At 37.2% G+C, this 21,920-nt stretch overlaps 1 protein-coding gene across 2 annotated transcripts in view; it reads left to right on the top strand.

Annotated features, from left to right (window-relative positions):
* Positions 1-1,443: 1,443 nt before the first annotated feature.
* The window catches only part of LOC106802872 (protocadherin-11 X-linked-like), a 395,975-nt gene continuing 375,498 nt past the window's right edge, over positions 1,444-21,920 (top strand). For both annotated transcript variants that reach the window (XM_014792355.2, XM_087427294.1), the window contains exon 1: positions 1,444-1,630. In XM_014792355.2, coding sequence (XP_014647841.2) covers positions 1,583-1,630 — 48 coding nt within the window. In that variant the 5' untranslated portion in view covers positions 1,444-1,582. The remainder of the gene's footprint in view (positions 1,631-21,920) is intronic.

Below are 21,920 nucleotides of genomic sequence, written 5' to 3'. Positions count from 1 at the left end.
CATGTCTGGGTTAGTTAATCAGAGGTCATACAAAGTTACAATAGGGTTTCTTTTTTACAATATGGCTTCCCTCATGTTAACCTTGTGTTGAGTTGGTATCAATTACAGATCACCATAACAAATATACTAATGAAAATATTTGAAATATTGTAAGAAATACCAAAACGTGACATGGAGACATGAAATGAGCAAATGTTGGAAAAACGGCGCCAATAGACTTGCTCTATGCAGGGTTGTCACAAACCTTCACAGTGAAAAAACGCAGTATCTGTCAAGCACAATAAAATGAAGCACAATAAAAGAAGTATGCCTATACCATCTCCAGCTAAAGACAGAACAAAATGTTGAGGGTGGGGGAGCCAGATATGGGAGGTTACCAGGAAAAGCACAGTAAATAAGGGTAAGGTTGTTATGCAGATTTAGGTCTGCTGCCTTCTCCATTGATAAGAGTTTCTAGAGATTTAGTCATGTTCCTCTTACTGGTACAGAGAGGGAGACACCCTTACAAATGGAGATTTCCCTTATAAATGTCAATGTCTCTTACAAAAGGGCAACTTCTACTCAGTTTTCAGAGCTTTTCCTATGTTTGCTGTTTCTTAAAAATTATCAGTCTAAAATAATCCTTATATAAGGAGACATATTTTGGGATGGCACATTCTGCTCCCTTTCCAAACCCTGTCAAGTAATAGTGGCATCACTGCAATTTGTAATAAACCAACAGCAGTACAAAGTCCTGAGACTGTGATATAAGATCTCTGTCAGTACAATTCAACGCTGCTGTTAGAGCATAAAAGCTTCCAACAGTCACTGAGTTGAGTTTTCTCAGCTTCCTTGAAAAATCTCTCCCTTTCATAGATCAAATAATAACTTTTTACCAAATTTTTACTCCATATACTAAAATCACATATACAGATAATGTGTGTAGTATACATTCAATGATTTAAAAACAGAGAACATACTCTCTCTATGTCCTCAGGAAAGTTAAATTGATACAGACATCATCTTTTCAAGTCCTCGGTAATTATTCTGGGTTGGGAGGTTAGTATCTGTGTACTGGTTCACAAATTCCTTGGCATTTATAACATCTGTTAAATATCTTTGTATATTAGATGGCAAATTTGTGATGTGGTGGCACACACAGGATAGATTTTAATCTCAGACAATGGTGAATTTGCAGATACAAACTGTTGAAGCCATTGAGTTGTAAAAGCTTTGGACTGAAAGTCTCTCCAGTTCAAATTTCACCCATTTAAATATTTTAAATTATCCCCCACAATTCCATTCATATGTTTAAAGGAACTCCTAAATGTAACACTGGAATGTAAGTTCCATGAGAAAAGGAGTTTATTTTCTTTTTTTCTCTTTTTTTGTTCCCAGTACCTAGAGCTGTGCCTGTCCCATTGTGAGTGCTCAATAACTATGTCTAGAAAGAGATATTTACCCAGGCATTATTTTATTTACTTGTGTTTGATGCCTGTGTGCAATGCACTATATTTTTCACTTTTAACAAACTACTTAAAAATACTTCTATTTTTTTCCCCTTCTAAAGCCAGTGAAGGAGGTTGTACGATCCCGCACCCCTATGAAAGAGTCAACAGCTGTGGAGATCTGGACTCATCCCCAACCACAGGTATGAAGAGGGGCACTTGATACTTCGTCTCTATTCCCTTTAGCTGATTTTTATGAATGTGTAAGAAATATTAGGTTGTGTTTCTCAACGTGTGTTCCGTAAAGTTTTTTAAGTGGTTTTGTGCCAGACTCTAGGGTGAAAATATGACAGTAAACACATATTTCTTCCTAGTGTGGTTTGATGATAATAGTGGAGTTGTTACCGAGCAAGGGCTCACCACCCAATGCGCATAACGAGCCAATTTATTGCAGCATCAGCCTTTGGGAAAAGTAGCTTTATTTGTGAGATCAATCTGCAAGGAGATAGGAGAGATGTGCTGTTGGATCTGTCTCCCTGATTCAGGATTTGGGGCGAAATTTAAGAGGTTAGGGAGAACAGGCTGGCACGTGGAAACACTGGCGGGACAGGTTTTGATTGGTGGGGTTTAAGCATTTATGGTAAGGTTCTAAACATTGATGGCAAGGTTTTAAACATTTATGGTAAGGTGGGGAAGTGATTTTAACAACAGATCTTCCTGGACAATAGACCCCTCGCCTCTGATGAGAGTCCAACTTTCAAGTTCCAGTGATGTCCCGGTCCTTTTGTTCCATGGGAAGGAGAATCTATGGTTCCATGGTGATTTCAGGTCAAGATTTCCTCTTCCGTGCATGCTCTGGCTATGCAACTTGGCAAATTTTCTGAAAAGCAATTCTTAGTCACTCTGTTGATAAGAGGTGGGGTCAGTTCAAACTGGTCTTGGTGGGCCTGTGGTTACAGAGTTAGTTTATTTGTTGGATCAGGTACAAGCATTCCTCAAAAAGTATCTTCTAAATGATTGTCTATTCCACTGATGTTTAAGTCTAATTCTCAGATCATGGATTGAAAGAAATTGAGAACTGCTGTTTTATAATAATAACTTAAATTTAAGTTTTAGCATAATATAGGGCATTTTGGTTTTATGCTAATTAGGTAAATTTTAGTTAAATATCACTAAAACAAATCAGTTCAAGGGGAAACCTGTTTGACTTACATAAGTTATAAGGTATTTTTAAAGAATCCATTTTCAATCATTTCAATCAGAATAGCTCAAAATGTGACTAAAAAATGCAATCAAATTTGTTTTCTTAGTAGAGGCCTTAAGGGAACTTTAAAAATGGAGTGAGGAGACCAATGTCTAAACATTTATATGCTGTTTGTTATTCTGTGGCTGGTTAACTTATTGTTGTTAATAAAGTAAACGTCCTGAATCTGACCCCTTGGGTACCAAATTAATAACCATAAATTGTCCTGTACCCAGTTATTTTCAAATGTTTTTTATTTGTTACAAAGCATATTAATTTAGAAAATGTAGATACATAAATGCACATCTACAGTGTTAGAAAAACAACCCAAATGGAATGAAAGAAAAATCACATTTGTTTATCATTTATTATTTCATGTGTGCTTCTAAAATCATGAGTCATGTGTTCAGTAATAATAACTTCTACAATATTTTACAGAGTTAATTTATGCTTTTTGGGAAGAGTTACAGAATTAATATATGCAGGGAAGAAATGATTACTTAAATAAAGGCACATTGCAACCCAGGAGCTGTCCAAATTGTTACAAGTTTTAAATCACTCAAGTCTGAACTAGTGAAGTTTTGCCAACTTTCAAACAGACTTTCAAGACGTGCACCCCTGATTCAGTCTCAAGAAAATTGGTGAGGATGTGGGATACAAAGTGACGTAATCTGCATCTGTATCCTTGATTAAGAAGCTATCGCAGAATTCAGAATAGCAGTTTTGAGGAAAAGTACACAATGTTAAGACATGTACTTTAAGGCCCCAAAATTTAAACTAACAGTGTGACATGAAGTATGACTGGGATAAATCGTTAGAAGACAGATGGAATTAGACATTGTTATGTAAAACTCTTCGTCTATGAATAAGAAGATACTCTATCAGCAATATTTTTATCTAGCCAGTTACTTCTGATTGCATTCTACTAAACGGTGTGCAATATAATTAACTCTACTAATTTCTTGCCAATTACTGATTCGTTTACTTATGAACTTAAAATCTTGTTAGAGACAACAATTGCTTCTTACATAGTGAGTGCTTTTTGCTTGAGGCTATTTAATTAGGTAAGTCTTTTAGGTATCTGACAGTCTTGATTGCCCTTACTGCCTGAGATTTCAACTGAAATTTAAGATACCTTGTAGAGTGGTGGATTGCACTATACAGTATTACTAGGCATATGATATCGATAGGGACTTTTCAATCTTGTTTTTGATAAACATTGTGCTTGCCTGTGAAAAGTTTAGAGAAAATAGTTGCTTTGTGAATAAGCTTTTATGGTTCCTTATGAAATATCTCAAATTTAGCAAGATATTCAATACTCATTTGCAGGATTTAAAAAGCAGCAATCTGAAAATAGAAACTACTGTAACTAGAGTGCAATCTGAAAATTAAATTATTTCTCTTCTTCCACTGATATCTTTAAACCTTTTGATAATGTCTCACTCAACCATTCAGATATCAATTAATTAAAATTCATGATACACATAGTGACTTTAAGGGTTTTTTAAAATTTTAATTCAATTTTTATTGAGGTAACATTGGTTTATAACATTATATAAATTTTAGGTGTACATCATTATATTTCAACTTCTGTATAGACAGCATGATGTTCACCACCAAAAGTCTAATTGTTGTCTGTCACTGTACACATGCCCCTTTACCCCTTTCACCCTCCCCCATTTTCCCCAGATAACCATCAATTTGTTCTCTGTATCTATATGTTTGTTTATCTTCCATATATGAGTGAAATCATATGGTATTTGTCTTTCTATATCAGACTTATTTTGCTTAGCATAATACCCTCAAGGTCCATCCATGTTGTTGCAAATGGCAATATTTTGTCTATTTTATGGCTGAGTAGTATTCCATTGTATATATATACCACATCTTTATCTATTCATCCATTCATGGGCGCTTAGGTTGTTTTCAAGTCTTGGCTATTGTGAATAATGCTGCAAGAACCATAGGGGTGCATATATCTTTTTGGATTAGTGTTTTTGTGTTCATTGGATAAATACCCAGAAGCAGAACAGCTGGATCATATGGTAGTTCAATTCTTAATTTTTTGTGGACTCTCCATACTGTTTTCCGTAGTGACTGCATCAATTTACATTCTCACCAGCATTTTACGGGGGTTCCCTTTTCTCCACATCCTCTCCAACACTTATTATTTCTTGTCTTTTCAATAATAGCTATTATGATGGGTGTGAGATGATATCTCATTGTGGTTTTGATTTACATTTCCCTAATAATTAGTGATGTTGCACATCTTTTAATGTGTCTGTTGGCCACCTGTACATCTTCTTTGGAAAAATGTCTATTCAGATCCTCTTCCTGTTTTTTAATTGGTTTGTTTGGCTTTTTGTTGTTGAGTTGTACAAGTTCTTTATATATTTTAGATATTAACCCCTTATCTGATATATGCTTTGCAAATATCTTCTCCCAATCAATAGGTTGTCCTTTCATTTTATGCATGGTTTTCTTTGCTGTGCAGAAGTTTTTAGTCTGATGTAGTCCCATTTGTTTATTTTTTCTTTTGTTTCCCTTGCTTGAGGAGACATCCAAAAAGTTATTGCTAACCAGTGTCAAAGAGCATACTGCCTATGTTTTCTTCTAGGTGTTTTATGGTTTTAGATCTTACATTCAAGTCTTTCATCCATTTAATAATCTTTCTGTATGGTGTAAGATAATGGTCTACTTTCATTCTTTTGCATGTGGCTATTCAGTTTTCCCAACATTACTTATTGAAGAGACCTTCCTTTCTCCATTGTATGTGCTTGGCTCCTTTGTCAAAAATTAGCTGTCCATAGATGTGTGGGTTTATTTCTGGGATCTCAATTCTGTTCCATTGATCTGTGTGTCTGTTTTTCTGCCAGTACCATGCTGTTTCGGTTACTATAGCTTTGTAGTATACTTTGAAATCAGGGAGTGTGATACCTCCAGCTTTGTTTTTTTTTCTCAGGATTGCTTTGGCTATTCAGGGTCTTTTGTTGTTTCATATAAATTTTTGGATTCTTTGTTCTATGTCCATGAAAAAATGTCATTGGGATTTTGATAGGCATTGCATTGAATCTGTAGAATGCTTTAGGTAATATGGACATTTTAACAATATTAATTCTTCCAATCCATGAGCATAGAATATCTTTCCATTTCTTTATCTCTCCTTCAGTTTCTTTCAACAATGTCTTGCTGTTGTCAATGTACAGGTCTTTCAACTCCTTGGTTAAATTTATTTCTAGATATTTTATTCTTTTTGTTGTGATTATAAATGGGATTGTACTCTTGATTTCTCTTTCTGCTAGTTTGTTGTTAGTGTATACAAATACAACTGATTCTTGTATGTTGATTTTGTACCGTGCAACTTTACTGTATTCATTTATTATTTCTAATATTTTAGGTGATTTTTTAGGGTTTTCTATATATAAAATCATGTCATCTGCAAATAGTGACAGTTTTATTTCTTTCTTTTCAACTTGGATACCTTTGATTTCTTTTCCTTGCCTAATTGCTCTGGCTAGGAATTCCAATGCTATGTTGAATAAGAGTGGCAAGAGTGGACAGCCTTGTGTTGGTCCTGTTTTTAGAGAGATAGCTTTCAGTTTTTTGCCACTGACCATGACTTTGGCTGTCAATTTATCATATATGGTCTTTATTGTGTTGGAGTACTTTCCTTCTATACCCATTTTATGGAGAGGTTTCATCATAAATGGATGCTGAATCTTTTCAAATGCTTTCTCTGCATATATTGAGATAATCATGTGATTTTTATTCTTCATTTTTTTAATATGGTGTATCACATTGATTTGTGGATGTTGAACCATCCTTGCATGCCTCGAATAAATCTTGAGGGTTTATTTTTAAAAAAACAATCAAATGCTACAACAGTGCCCATAAAGCAGAATAGTTCTTAACTGTAAAACCAACCATTCAAATAATTAAAGTAATTTGTCAACCATGAAATCATAGGTCACCTTATTTTTTGAGTAAAGAAAATCAAAACAGAAGTGTCCATTTCTTTACAAGTACTATCCTTATAAGTTCCTTTCCTTTAGTATTTCTGTTAGAATCTTTAGAAAATATTTATGTACACAACTGGGATACATATCTTGAAGTTCCAAGTTAGATTTTTAAAAATTAACATTTTTTTTGTGTGTGAAGAAGATTAGCCCTGAGCTAATATGCTTTGCAAATCCTCTTCTATTTGCTGAGGAAGATCGGCCCTGGGCTAACATCCATGCCCATCTTCCTCTACTTTATATGAGATGCCGCCACAGCACGGCTTGACAAGCAGTGCGTCGGTGCACGCCCGGGATCCGAACCTGCCAACTCCGGGTCTCTGAAGCGGAGTGTGCAACATTAACCATTATGCCCACCAGGCCATCTCAACATGATTTTAAATAACGTTGGAAAATAAATCAAATCACCCAGTGCATTTTTTCAATGTGCAGGGTCAATGGGGTTATAAACATTCATTGTAGCTAACATCCTAGCATTTGTGTAGTGCTTAGAGGCAATAGAGAGATCCTCAAAAATGGTCATTGACCAGCTCTACACATGCTGTATACATATGCCAGTTGGCGTAGAATTCTTATTTTTTGTAATGTAGCACTTTATAATGACTCGATTTTTACCCCTTGCATAATAAATTTCTCCCTCACCTTCCTTGCCCCGATTCTTAGTAATTACAATGCCCAGTGAGCTAGCAATTTTATTTTTTTTATTTTTATTTTATTTTTTTTTTTTGTTTAATTTTTTTTGTTTATTGCAGTAAGAGTGGTTTATGACGCTGAAAAACTTTCAGCTGTAGATCATTGTACTTCTCTTTCTGCATAGATTACATCATGTTCACCACCAAAATACTAATTACAACCCATCACCACACACATGTACCGAATTAGCCCTGTCACCCTCCTCCCTCCCCCCTTCCCCTCTGGTAACCACCAATCCAATCTCTGTCCCTATGTGTTTGTTTATTGTTGTTATTATCTACTACTTAATGAAGGAAATCATATGGTATTTGACCTTCTCCCTCTGACTTATTTCACTTTGCATTATACCCTCAATGTCCATCCATGTTGTCACAAATGGCTGGATTTCATCGTTTCTTATGGCTGAGTAGTATTCCATTGTGTATATATACCACATCTTCTTTAGCCATTCGTCCCTTGATGGGCACTTAGGTTGTTTCCAAGTCTTGGCTATTGTGAATAAGGCTGCAATGAACACAGGGGTGCATGTACCTTTACAAATTGGTGTTTTCAAGTTCTTTGGATAAATACCCAAGAGTGGAATAGCTGGATCATATGGTAGTTCTATCCTTGCTTTTTTGAGGAATCTCCATACTGTTTTCCATAGTGGCTGCACCAGTTTTCACTCCCACCAGCAGTGTATGAGAGTTCCCTTCTCTCCACATCCTCTCCAACACATGTTGTTTCCTGTCTTGTTAATTATAGCCATTCTGATGGGCGTGAGGTGATATCTCATTGTAGTTTTGATTTGCATTTCCCTGATAGTTAGTGATTTTGAACATCTTTTCATGTGTCTGTTGGCCATCTGTATATCTTCTTTGGAGAAATGTCTGTTCAGGTCTTTTGCCCATTTTTTAATTGGGTTGGTAGTTTTTTTGTTGTTGAGATGCATGAGTTCTTTATATATTTTGGAGATTAAGCCCTTATCAGAAGTATGGTTTGCAAATATCTTCTCCCAATTGTTAGGTTGTCTTTTCGTTTTGTTGATGGTTTCCTTTGCTGTGCAGAAGGTTTTTAGTTTCACGTAGTCCCATTTGTTTATTTTTTCTATTGTTTCTCTTGCCTGGTCAGACGTGGTGTTTGAAAAGATGTTGCTAAGACTGACGTCGAAGAGCGTACTGCCTATGTTTTCTTCTAGAAGTTTCACAGTTTCAGGTCTTACATTCAAGTCTTTAATCCATTTGGAGTTAATTTTTGTGTATGGTGTAAGGTAAGGGTCTACTTTCATTTTTTTGCATATGGCTATCCAGTTTTCCCAACACCCTTTGTTGAAGAGACTTTCTTTTCCCCATTGTATGTTCTTAGGTCCTTTGTCAAAGATTAGCTGTCCATAGATGTGTGGGTTTATTTTTGGGCTTTTGATTCTATTCCATTGATCTGTGTGTCTGTTTTTGTGCCAGTACCATGCTGTTTTGGTTACTATAGATTTGTAGTATATTTTGAAATCAGGGAGTGTGATACCTCCAGCTTTGTTCTTTTTTCTCAGGATTCCTTTAGCTATTCGGGGTCTTTTGTTGTTCCATATAAATTTTAGGATTCTTTGTTCTATTTCTGTGAAAAATGTTGTTGGAAATTTGATAGGGATTGTATTGAATCTATAGATGGCTTTAGGAAGTATGGACATCTTAACTATGTTAATTCTTCCAATCCAAGAGCATGAAATATCTTTCCATTTCTTTGTGTCCTGTTCAATTTCTTTCAGAAATGTTTTATAGTTTTCGGTGTACAGATCTTTCACCTCTTTGGTTAAGTTTATTCCTAGGTATTTTATTCTTTTTGTTGCAATTGTAAATGGGATGGTATTCTTAATTTCTCTTTCTGCTACTTCGTTGTTAGCGTACAGAAATGCAACTGATTTTTGTATGTTGATTTTGTATCCTGCTACTTTACCATAGTCGTTTATTACTTCTAAAAGTTTTCTGGTGGATTCTTTAGGGTCTTCTATATATAAAATCATGTCATCTGCAAATAGTGACAGTTTCACTTCTTCCTTTCCAATTTGGATCCCTTTTATTTCTTTCTCTTGCCTGATTGCTCTGGCTAGGACTTCCAGTCCTATGTTAAATAGGAATGGTGACAGTGGGCATCCTTGTCTGGTTCCTGTTCTTAGAGGGATGCCTTTCAGTTTTTCACCATTGAGGATGATATTAGCTGTGGGTTTCTCATATATGGTCTTTATTATGTTGAGATACTTTCCTTCTATGCCCATTTTATTCAGAGTTTTTATCATAAATGGATGCTGTATCTTGTCAAATGCTTTCTCTGCATCTATTGAGATGATCATGTGATTTTTATTCTTCATTTTATTAATGTGGTGTATTACGTTGATTGATTTGCGAATGTTAAACCATCCCTGCATCCCTGGAATAAATCCCACTTGATCATGGTGTATAATCTTTTTAACATATTGTTGTATGAGATTTGCTAGTATTTTGTTGAGGATTTTTGTATCGATGTTCATCAGTGATATTGGCCTGTAATTTTCTTTTTTGTGTTGTCCTTGCCTGGTTTTGGTATCAGGGTAATGTCAGCTTCGTAGAATGAGTTAGGGAGCTTCCCCCACTCCTCAATTTTTTGGAAGAGTTTGAGAAGGATAGGTATTAAGTCTTCTTTGAATGTTTGGTAGAATTCCCCAGGGAAGCCGTCTGGTCCTGGACTTTTATTTTTGGGGAGGTTTGTGATTACTGTTTTGATCTCCTTACTGGTGATTGGTCTATTCAAATTCTCTACTTCTTCTTGATCCAGTTTTGGAAGGTTGTATGATTCTAAGAATTTATCCATTTCTTCCAGATTGTCGAATTGGTTGGCATATAGATTTTCATAGTATTCTCTTATAATCTTTTGTATTTCCGAGGTGTCTGTTGTAACCTCTCCTCTTTCATTTCTGATTTTACTTATTTGTGCCTTCTCTCTTTTTTTCTTGGTGAGTCTAGCTAAAGATTTGTCAATTTTGTTTATCTTTTCAAAGAACCAGCTCTTGGTTTTATCAATTTTTTCTATTGTTTTTTTGGTCTCTATTTCATTTATTTCTGCTCTGATTTTTATTATTTCCCTTCTTCTACTGATTTGGGGCTTGGTTTGTTCTTTTTCCAGTTCCTTTAGGTGCATTGTTAGATCGTTTATTTGAGATTTTTCTTGTTTGTTGAGATAGGCCTGTATCGCTATAAACTTCCCTCTTAGAACTGCTTTTGCTGTATCCCATAAATTCTGGCATGTCGTATTTTCATTTTCATTTGTCTCCAGGTATTTTTTGATTTCTTCTTTGATTTCTTCGTTAATCCAGTCGTTGTTCAGTAGCATTTTGTTTAATCTCCACGTATTTGTGGCTTTTCTGATTTTCTTCCTATAGTTGATTTCTAGTTTCATACCGTTGTGGTCAGAAAAGATGCTTGGTATTATTTCAATCTTCTTAAATTTATGGAGACTTGTTTTGTGGCCTAATATGTGATCAATCCTGGAGAATGTTCCATGTGCATTTGAAAAGAACGTGTATTCTTGGGTTTTTGGATGGAATGCTCTGTATATATCTACTAGGTCCATCTGTTCTAGTGTGTCGTTTAAGGCCAATGTTTCCTTATTGATCTTCTGTTTGGATGATCTATCCGTTGGTGTAAGTGGAGTGTTAAAGTCCCCTACTATTATTGTGTGACTGTCTATTTCTCTTTTTATGTCTGTTAATAATTGCTTTATATATTTAGGTGCACCTACATTGGGTGCGTAGATATTTACAAGTGTTATATCCTCTTGTTGGATTGGTCCCTTGATCATTATGTAATGCCCTTCTTTGTCTCTTTTTACAGTTTTTGATTTAAAGTCTATTTTGTCTGATATGAGTACTGCTACTCCAGCTTTCTTTTCATTGCCATTTGCGTGGAGTATCTTTTTCCATCCCTTCACTTTCAGTTTGTGAGTGTCTTTAGGTCTGAAGTGTGTCTCTTGTATGCAGCATATATATGGGTCTTGTTTTTTTATCCAGTCAGCCACCCTATGCCTTTTAATTGGAGCATTTAGTCCATTCACATTTTTTTTTAAATTTTTTGTTTATTGCAGTAACATTGGTTTATAACATTGTAAAAATTTCAGGTGTACATCATTGTACTTCTATTTCTGCATAGATTACATCATGTTCACCACCAAAATACTAATTACAACCCATCACCACTCACATGTACTGAATTATCCCTTTCACCCTCCTCCCTCCCCCCTTCCCCTCTGGTAACCACCAATCCAATCTCTGTCCCTATGTGTTTGTTTATTGTTGTTATTATCTACTACTTAATGAAGGAAATCATACGGTATTTGACCTTCTCCCTCTGACTTATTTCACTTTGCATTATACCCTCAATGTCCATCCATGTTGTCACAAATGGCTGGATTTCATCGTTTCTTATGGCTGAGTAGTATTCCATTGTGTATATATACCACATCTTCTTTAGCCATTCGTCCCTTGATGGGCACTTAGGTTGCTTCCAAGTCTTGGCTATTGTGAATAAGGCTGCAATGAACACAGGGGTGCATGTACCTTTGCAAATTGGTGTTTTCAAGTTCTTTGGATAAATACCCAAGAGTGGAATAGCTGGATCATATGGTAGTTCTATCCTTGATTTTTTGAGGAATCTCCATACTGTTTTCCATAGTGGCTGCACCAGTTTGCACTCCCACCAGCAGTGTATGAGAGTTCCCTTCTCTCCACATCCTCTCTAACACATGTTGTTTCCTGTCTTGTTAATTATAGCCATTCTGATGGGCGTGAGGTGATATCTCATTGTAGTTTTGATTTGCATTTCCCTGATAGTTAGTGATTTTGAACATCTTTTCATGTGTCTGTTGGCCATCTGTATATCTTCTTTGGAGAAATGTCTGTTCAGGTCTTTTGCCCATTTTTAATTGGGTTGGTAGTTTTTTTGTTGTTGAGATGCATGAGTTCTTTATATATTTTGGAGATTAAGCCCTTATCAGAAGTATGGTTTGCAAATATCTTCTCCCAATTGTTAGGTTGTCTTTTCGTTTTGTTGATGGTTTCCTTTGCTGTGCAGAAGCTTTTTAGTTTGATGTAGTCCCATTTGTTTATTTTTTCTATTGTTTCTCTTGCCCGGTCAGATGTGGTGTTTGAAAAGATGTTACTAAGACCGATGTTGAAGAGCGTACTGCCTATGTTTTCTTCTAGAAGTTTCATAGTTTCAGGTCTTACATTCAAGTCTTTAATCCATTTGGAGTTAATTTTTGTGTATCCATTGACATTTAAAGTAGCTATTTATAAGTATGTACTTACTGCCATTTTTTAACTTTTTTTTTTTTCTCAGTGTTTTAGTAGTCCTTCTCTGTTCCTTTCTTCTTCTATACAGAATTGATGGTCACTTTAGTTTGACCTCTGTCTGAAAGCTGTACTCTTAACTCCCCTCCTCCCTCCTTTTATGTTTTTGATATCATATCTAACCTCTTTTTTTTGTATTTGTATCCATTACGTTCTAATCATGGAAATAGATAATTTTTCCTATTTGTGGTCTTCTCTTTTCCCCTTAAATCAGTCCCTTTAACATTTCTTGTAGCACTGGTTTCTTGGTGACAAACTCCTTTAATTTTTGCTTATCTGGGAAAATTTTGATCTCTCCTTCCATTTTGAATGATAACCTTGCTGGGTAGAGTATTCTTGGCTGTAAGTTTTTTCCTTTTAGCACTTTAAATATATTGTGCCATTCTCTTCTAGCCTGTAAGGTTTCTGCTGAGAAGTCAGCTGATAGCCTTATGGGGCTTCCTTTGTATGTAACTCGTCCTTCTCTTGCGGCTTTTAGGATTCTCTCTTTATCTTTAATTCTGGTCATTTTGATTATGATGTGTCTTGGTGTGGGCCTCTTTGGGTTTATCTTGTTTGGGGCTCTCTGTGCTTCCTGTACCTGGATGTCTGTTTCCTTCCTTAGGTTAGGGAAGTTTTCATCTATTATTTCTTTTTTTTTTTTTTTTTTTAAAGATTTTATTTATTTAATTTTTTCCCCCCAAAGCCCCAGTAGATAGTTGTATGTCATAGCTGCACATCCTTCTAGTTGGTGTATGTGGGACTCGGCCTCAGGATGGACGGAGAAGTGGTGCCTCGATGCGCACCCGGGATCCGAACCCGGGCCACCAGCATTGCAGCGCGCGCATTTAACCACCAAGCCACAGGGCCGGCCCACATCTATTATTTCTTGAAATAGATTCTCTGCCCCCTTGTCTCGCTCTTCTCCTTCCGGGACACCTATAACACAGATGTTAGTGTGCTTCATGTTGTCCCAGAGGTCCCTTAGACTGTCCTCACTCTTTTTAATTCTTTTCTCTCTTACCTGTTCACCTTGGGTAATTTCTTCTAGTCTTTTGTCCAGCTCACAGATCCGTTCTTCTGTATCCTCTACTCTGCTTTTTTTTTTTTTTTTTTTTTAAAGATTTTATTTATTTTATTTTTTTTCCCCCCAAAGCCCCAGTGGATAGTTGTATGTCATAGCTGCACATCCTTCTAGTTGCTGTATGCGGGACTCGGCCTCAGGATGAACGGAGAAGTGGTGCCTCGATGCGCACCCAGGATCCGAACCCGGGCCACCAGCATCGCAGCGCGCGCACTTAACCACCAAACCACAGGGCCGGCCCTCTACTCTGCTTTTGAGTCCCTCTAATGAATTTTTCATTTCCAGTATTGTATTCTTCATTTCTGATTGGTTCTTTTTTATATCTTCCATTTCTTTGTTGACATTCTCACTGAGTTCATCTATTCTTCTCCCCAGATCAGTGAGCATCCTTAACACTCTTAGTTTGAACTCTCTGTCAGGTTGGTTGCTCATTTCTGTTTCACTTAGTTCCTTTTCTGGGGTTTTGTCCTGTTCCCTTACTTGGAACGTATTCTTTTGCCTCCTCACTTTGCCTCTTTCCCTGTGCTTGTGTCTACTTATTAGGTAGGTCAGCTACATCTCCTGCTCTTGGATAGGTGACCTTATGTAAGTGATGCCTTAGGAGGCTTGCGGTGTGCTTCCCTCAGTTCTGAATGTTCCAGGGGTGACCCCTATGTGGGCTACGTGTGTCCTTCTGTTGTGGCCTGTTTGCTCTCCCTGTAGGCGCCCAGGGAGGCTGAGTTATGCTCCTGGCCAGCTGTTGTAATGCTCAGCTGCTTGTAGTTGTTGTGGGCCCTTCAGTCTCTTTATCAGGTGTGGGGAGCCCCAGCACAGTTGGCTGCAAGTTCTAATACCACATTTGTGTTGCAGTATTTCTTTTAAGTGAGTAGGCCCCCAGCGTGGCAGGTTGTTAGGCTCAGGGCCTTACAATTGCTGTAAGCCTCTAGCCTATTAGGTCTCTTGTCAGCTCTCTGAGGATTGCAGCTGGGTGGGGCTGGCCTCAGGCACAGGAGCACCCAATTGTTTCAGGCTTTGGAAGGTGGGGCAAACCTCCTATGTGGGTCTTTGAGAAGTACAAGTCTTCTGTGGCTGAGAAGCCCTGCCGCCCACAGGTCCACACACACAGTCAACACAGTCCTGCCCCGTGTGAGTGCCCCGACCTCCCCAAGCGGACCCAGTCTCTCCACGGCGGGAGCCCCACACACTCCGCCACCGCCCCACACTCTCCACCTGCTCCTTGTGCACACCCTGCCCTGCTCAAGTCGGCTCAGTTGCCAGGCTGCAGAGAATCCAGTCACCAATCTATGCAGGCCCACAAGTTGCCTGAGGGCTTGTTGTTGGGTGGGGCCAGTCTCTAGGGTGGGCTGCCTGCCCTGGCTGAGCTGGATTAAGTCAGTGCTCTAGCGGGTGGGGCAGACCCTGGGCTAGCAGGCCTCAGGGAGAACTCCAATGGCGTCTGTGTCAGCATGCCCAAACTGGGCCACAACAATGGCCGCCGCCAATATCCCAGTCCCTGGAGAGGTCTCACCCCTCACCGAGATGCACTCAGGTCCTATTAGGTGAGTCTCTTTTCACCACAGCACTGTGCACCTTTCTTTCTGGTGATTTTAGGATGCTTTCTGAAACGGGTGAGTTTGCGCGCCGGCCCTTTAAGAGCCAGTTTTAGTTTCTTTGTGAACCGGCTTTTCTGGGGGTGCTCCCCAATGCTTTAGTAGCAGGCAAAGTCAGATATTATGCTGCTGGTCTCGATTGTGCTAGGTCCACAAAATGCCCACAGCGGGGGCGCTCCCCGGCTCAGGGCCCCGCGCCTCCTGGGAGGGTGCGTACCTGTGAGCTGCTCCAGGCGGCCGCGAAGCTGGCGGCTTGTGAAGGCGGCGTTTTTCCTCTCCAGAAGGGAGTCTCTGCCTCTTCTACCTCAGTTAGGATTGTCCGTTGTTGCAGGAGTTCCTCTTATGCAGTTTTCAGTTCTGTCTCAGGGGTAATTTTTCCACGAGTAGTTGTATTGGCTGTGTCAATGGGAGGAGGTGAGTTCCGAGTCTGCTTACGCCGCCATGTTGACTCCGCCTCCGCTAGCAATTTTAAAACTGAATAATATTCTGTCAGAAAATTGAAACAAAATAAAACTAGTATATTTTTGAGCTCTTTTCATGGTTTTCTATGAGTTTCAATAGCAACTGCCTTGCTTGTGAAAAATTTCTTCTACTAAGGTCACAACCTACAGTAAACATTAACTTGGCTACCACTGTACTTCATTAAACAGAAATATATTGTGATTATGACTTATATTCATTGAGAAATAAGTAGCTTGGAACACTAGTACTAGGCAATTGCTGTAGAATACATGAGGGTGGAGAATGGATCTACTGCTTGACATTAATTCCCTAAATCTTAATGCCCACAGCTAGTGACTCATATGTCTCCCACAAAGAATATAATTGACCTCTGGCACAGAAAGTAGATAAAATAGTGCAAACACTGTAAAGTGATACAAGACAAATAAGGAAAGTAGAACAAATTTTACTTTGGAAAAATGATGGAAGTCATGTGACAATGGAATTTATTTCTTTTATTTGGAAAAATTTATATAAACTTACTATGTACGGGCTAGTCTTCTAAGCAATTAAAATATTAACTCATTTAATTCTCATTACAAACCTATGACTAGTATGAAACCTATTATTATTAATCCTATTTTATAGATGAGGAAGTTGGGGCACAGAGAGATGTTAGCAAGTACTGAAGACTGACACAAACTCCCTGGGTCTGGCTCTAAAGCTGCTCTTCTTAACAACTATATGATAATTACTCACCAAGTATGAACAGCAAAAATGGAAGGTGGTCCCTGGGACAAGAAATATTTTAAAAGGAATCTCTTTCTGGTGCTAAACAAACAATTTTCTCTTCAGCTAGAACACCTGCACATATTTGCATATGATAAAGTAAAATGACCCATGTATGACGCTGGAGTGAAAATAAAAGAACAATAAGACATATGGACCATAAAGAATATGATGCATTGAAATAATCGGAAAAAGAATGAAATTTATAGAAATATTAAATCTACTATAACAATCCTTAATAAAAATCTTTCTGCAGGAGGAGAAAGGCTAATTAACAGTGATAGAAAGAGAGAATTCCCACAGTTTTAAAGGATTACCTTGTAATCTTGGAATAGTGGCTAGCAGGCTCACTAATTCAATATGTTAACAGTAAATTCATTTGATGAAGGAATTGCTACAGTAATGTTATATTTTACCACAGCATGGTTAAGAAATTCACAGGGGTTTGGCTAATCAGTTTTCATAAAGTAAAATCAGCTCGCAAAATTCTTTTATATTCTAAATGGTTTACAATTACTGACAGAGTAACTCACATGAGTTTTAGTATTTTGTTTTGTTTTTAAATAAAACAACCCCAAAGGAAAGTTTAAATCTCAGGTTAAGAGTCAATACTAGTGTCTTTGCTTCTCTTGCAAGGTAAAAAATAGATAATTCAAGAAAACTGCCTTCCTAGACTATCCATAATTGAATCATCAAATGTTAAACTACACTTAGGCAGCATTTTGTATTGATTTCAATATGTGTCTACTTGGTGTGGCTACTTGCAGTATTTCTTCATTAGCAGCAAAGTATCTTGAAAAAAATGCACTGGAGTCATGAAACCACATAGCTGTTTCCAATGTACACATACCATTGATGTACTTTAGTTGTCAACCTCAGTTTCACATCAGATGATACTTTTGATAACGCTTTTAAGATACACACTTATTTAAAAAAATTTTTCTTTGAACCACACACTTCATAATTCATGTTTTCCTTGAAGCCCAAAGCACTTATCTTTTGGCTGGAAATTCAGGATGCGTTTTATTTTCGTTGTTGTTGTTACAATTTCTTTATGTTGTAGGGAAAAGTATATGTTCTATGGGAATGGAAGCTAGTTATTATGATGGAAGGATCTGAGATCAGAATTTTTCCAAAGCTTAATCTGTAAACTTACGAATGTTATTTTCATCTTCAAAGGTTATGTTGTGGAAGGGTTTAAAATGCCAAGCCAAGTTGAGATGTAACTCTTTACACGATAGGAAGCCTAATTAAAAAAAAATTAACATGTCCTGACGTGACGTCATATATAAGTGTAGGGTTTTATTTTTAGAAATATGGAACATACTCAACATTGTTCTCTGACCAGAATCCTAAGATTTAACCATTGTCTTTGACCTTTAGTGGAGTGAGTACTTTACTTTTAATCATTAGTAGCTTTTATTTTTAAGTGACTACCAAAGGCATTGTGCTAGGTGCTCTACAGTAATTATTTCCTTTTCTTCAGTCCTTCTAGCAGTTTTGTTGAGGTGTAACTATTAATATCCTCTTTTCTTAGTTGAGGAAACTGAGGCTCAGAGAGGTTAACTAATGTACCTACAGTTGCACAGCTTGCAAGTATTAGATTGGGAGATTCAAACATAAACCTGATTCTAAAGTCCATAATCTTTCCTCAGCCATCCACTGCCACCCATTCTTATTATATTCTTAGAGAATGTCCCTTCAGTGGACATGCATCCCAAGTATGACCTGACATCTCACTGATTCCCATGGCATGTTAGTGAATCTCAGCAGCGTAGCAGATTTGCTCCACGTCCACAGATAAAATGCTTGTGAGCACTCGCAGCACATGAATACACACTGCAACAGATGGGGACCATTCTTCGGAAGCTCTTGGCCTACAAAATATTGGCAACCAATTTTGAAAAGAAAATACTACCTACGATGTTAATATCTACTGTTTATTAAGCTTTAAAGTAGAAAATAAATATAGACTTTAAACACCATTTGGTACAATAGTAATTCAAGTGAATAAAATATAGATTCTCAGTTTTCAAAATATAAGGCAGAAATCAAGTATGAATATAATTTTATCACATGAACCATTTCTCTACACAGAGTTTGGACTATGACTTGTCAGCATGCGCATCAGTTCCCTAGCAATGCCTAACACCCAAGCAAAACAAAGTGTGTTTGGAATCACAGAAGAAAGCTTTTTGATGACACTGAAATCAATGTGATTATAGCTCATCCCTCGGTTTATTATGTGGGCTCACAAGTAAAGCATTTTGGAAATTAAATGTAGGCCATATGAGAGAGGAAGAACATCAGGAATAGGTGGGGCTATAGCTAGGGACACCATTCAGGATGAAGGTATGATCCTCAAAGGAGATTGTCAGCAGAGCAAGTTAGAATGCCCAAGGGGGAATATGATAAATTTAGACTAACTTTCAGAAGCCAAAGGTCCTGAACTGGTGGGAGGGAATCTGTAGAAAAGATATTTAAGCAGTGCTGATACTCATGGTCAGGCAACCATATTATTGGGTTCTCTTTGTAGTAAGACTCCAGCCAATGGCTCTCTCATCAACTATATGTGAAGCCTGGGGCCAGTGATAAAGTATTTGAATTTGTTTACATCTGTAACATGGGGATGTTTATATCATTCTCATAGAATTACTAAGAGAGCTAACACAATAGATTCTAAAGCGAGCACATAGTAGATGTACAATAAGCGGATATACAATTCCTTTGTTTCTCCAATCCCATCTAAAAATTGGAAGGCAAAACAAGAAGTGGGGAAAAATTCCAGGCATATGAGCTGAGCAAATGAATTGGCATTAGCTTCCACGGACATTCAGGAGTCCATGGCCCACCCTAGCCCATTAAATTCTGCACTTAGGTAATGAGATCACTGGGCATCTTAAAGTACTCCCAGATATGGTGCAGATGAGTCAAGGCCCAAGGCAGAGTTGGCTTTCACCTCCTTTGATTCAGTGGGCTGACAACCTTCGGAAGCATCTGTAAATGAAAACTAGATAAATGCCAAAAACATTACCATGTTCTTGCCTCTTCTTTGACTTTGGTAGGAGATATCCCAAAGGAAAAAAATTCCTGTTAATTCAAGTTTATATATCAGTTTCTCAGATCAGCATGAAATTATATGCTAAAAATACTTCATTTTGGCAAATCTAAAACTACTGTAAGCAAATTAAAGAAATTCTCTTGGATGAAGCACTGCTGAGTTTGCTCAGATCCATAGTAGCAAATGCATAAGGTCTCTAGTTACTTTGATACACCTGCTGATGTAATCTAGAGCTAAGTTAAAAATTAATAAAAATAGAAGCAAACCTTATCAAAATCTCATCTATAGGTCTATTCTGTGACCTAATGATTAGACCAATTGTTGATTCCCAGCATAATTGTAGCACAAACTCTTATCCTCATTATATATATTATATATATAAATATAATATATGTATATTATATACATATTTGAGGAATATATAATGGCAGAGAGCTCCTTAGTGTGATGTGGAAGTATTTCACCTCATGATTTTGGTAGATAGCAATCTGAATAGTGACTCTGTCATTTTAGGATTTGTTTGTTTAGAACACATTCTGTCTCACATGCAACAACGTCAAATTGCTCCATTTAATGTTAGTGCACAAATGTCACAGAAGCAACACTAGAACGATTTAGCAGGTTGCATATCTCTGAGACTTTAAAGATTTTCCTGTTTTGTTTTGTTTTCTGTTTTCTTTGACTTTGTAGTGGATAGTCCTTCCCTCCGATGCTATTTCCTTCTGATAATTCCTGTTAGCATACATTATACAGCATCCTAATCCCTCTGCAGTTGTCAGCCCTTCTTTACATAGAGCTCTATTTTGTTATCTAAGTTATTGAAAAAAGAGTAGAGCAACTGAAGACTTTCTACTCATATTTAAACTCTCACCAGGTTTCTGCAAAGATCTTTGGTCAGGTTTGAGTTATCTTAAAAAGAATTAACAAGAGTGAGTTTCCTAATATAGTTCATCTGCATATTCTTTACAGTAAGGCTGCAAAAGCACATCCCCTGAACTACTGCTATAAAACTCCATCTCCCCTCCCCTCGCCTAGATTTCTTTTATCAATCCATTCTCAAACAGCTACCATATTTTTCATCCTAAATTACATCACTAATTATGGATGTTCCTACCTTTAAAAATCATCAGGTGTCTCCCATTACTTATTGAAAGAAGTTTAGTTACATTTACATCTCTTCATGATTTGGCCCACACTTTCTGGTTTTCTACACTTTTCTTTCTGGCTAATTTATTAATGCATATACTATGTTCCAATCAAACCAGACTCTTTGCTCTTCCTTCAGTTTCCTTATTCTTCCCTAACTATTTATTTGTATATATTTCTCCCTTTCCAAACAATGTTCCTCCCTCATCTCTACCTGTGCTTAACCATTGGCATAGTACTCATCTTTTCAGGTACTATGTGAAATACTTTTCAATCCACCCAATGGCTATTAGCTCTCCATTCTCTGAGATCCCATAGCACTGTGTCTGTACCTCTCAAGGCTTTTATCACACACAGGCTTACATTTCAAATATTTGTGCATATGTCATATTATCCCACTACAGTTCTTTGAGAGCAGGGATGGTTTCAACTCATGACTCCACATCTAGTACAGTATCTTGCCTTCACTAAGTGTTCTTCAGTGCCAGGCACAACATTTTTTTTTTCACCTAAGTACTGGTATTTGCCTACACTTTTCTTGAAGAGACAATATATCATGGTGGATAAGAGCTTGCACTGTCGAGTCAGATAATTCTGGGGTTAAATACCAGCATTGCAACTGACTAGCTATGTAATCTTTGCCAAGTTATTTAATAGCTCTGAGTCTTATTTCCACCATTTGTCATGACAATAACAATACACCTCTTTCATCAGGAATTGATGTGGATTATATACATAACTTACATAAAGTACTTAGTACAATGTCTGACACATAGTAAATATTCAATAAATGTTAATAACACTATATATTAATATATATTTAATTTTATATACAGTCATATTCTGCATAAGGACATTTCAATCAACGATGGACCACATATACAACAGTGGTCCCGTAAGATTAGTATGACATAGCCTAGGTGTGTAGTAGGCTATACCATCCCAGTTTGTGTAAGGACACTCTATGTTGTTCACACAACAATGAAATCACCTAACGACACGTTTCTCAGAACATATCCCTGTCGTCAAGCAATGCGTGACTGTATATACTGTTTTACCTATTGAGCTCCAGGTCACAAATCAGTGTTATATAATTTAA

The sequence above is a fragment of the Ceratotherium simum genome, chromosome X, assembly GCF_057802395.1.
Source record: "Ceratotherium simum simum isolate JZ-2026a chromosome X, ASM5780239v1, whole genome shotgun sequence".
Taxonomy (NCBI): domain Eukaryota; kingdom Metazoa; phylum Chordata; class Mammalia; order Perissodactyla; family Rhinocerotidae; genus Ceratotherium; species Ceratotherium simum.
The sequence above is the reverse complement of the archived record's forward strand: the minus strand, read 5'-3'. Positions and strand labels throughout refer to the sequence as shown.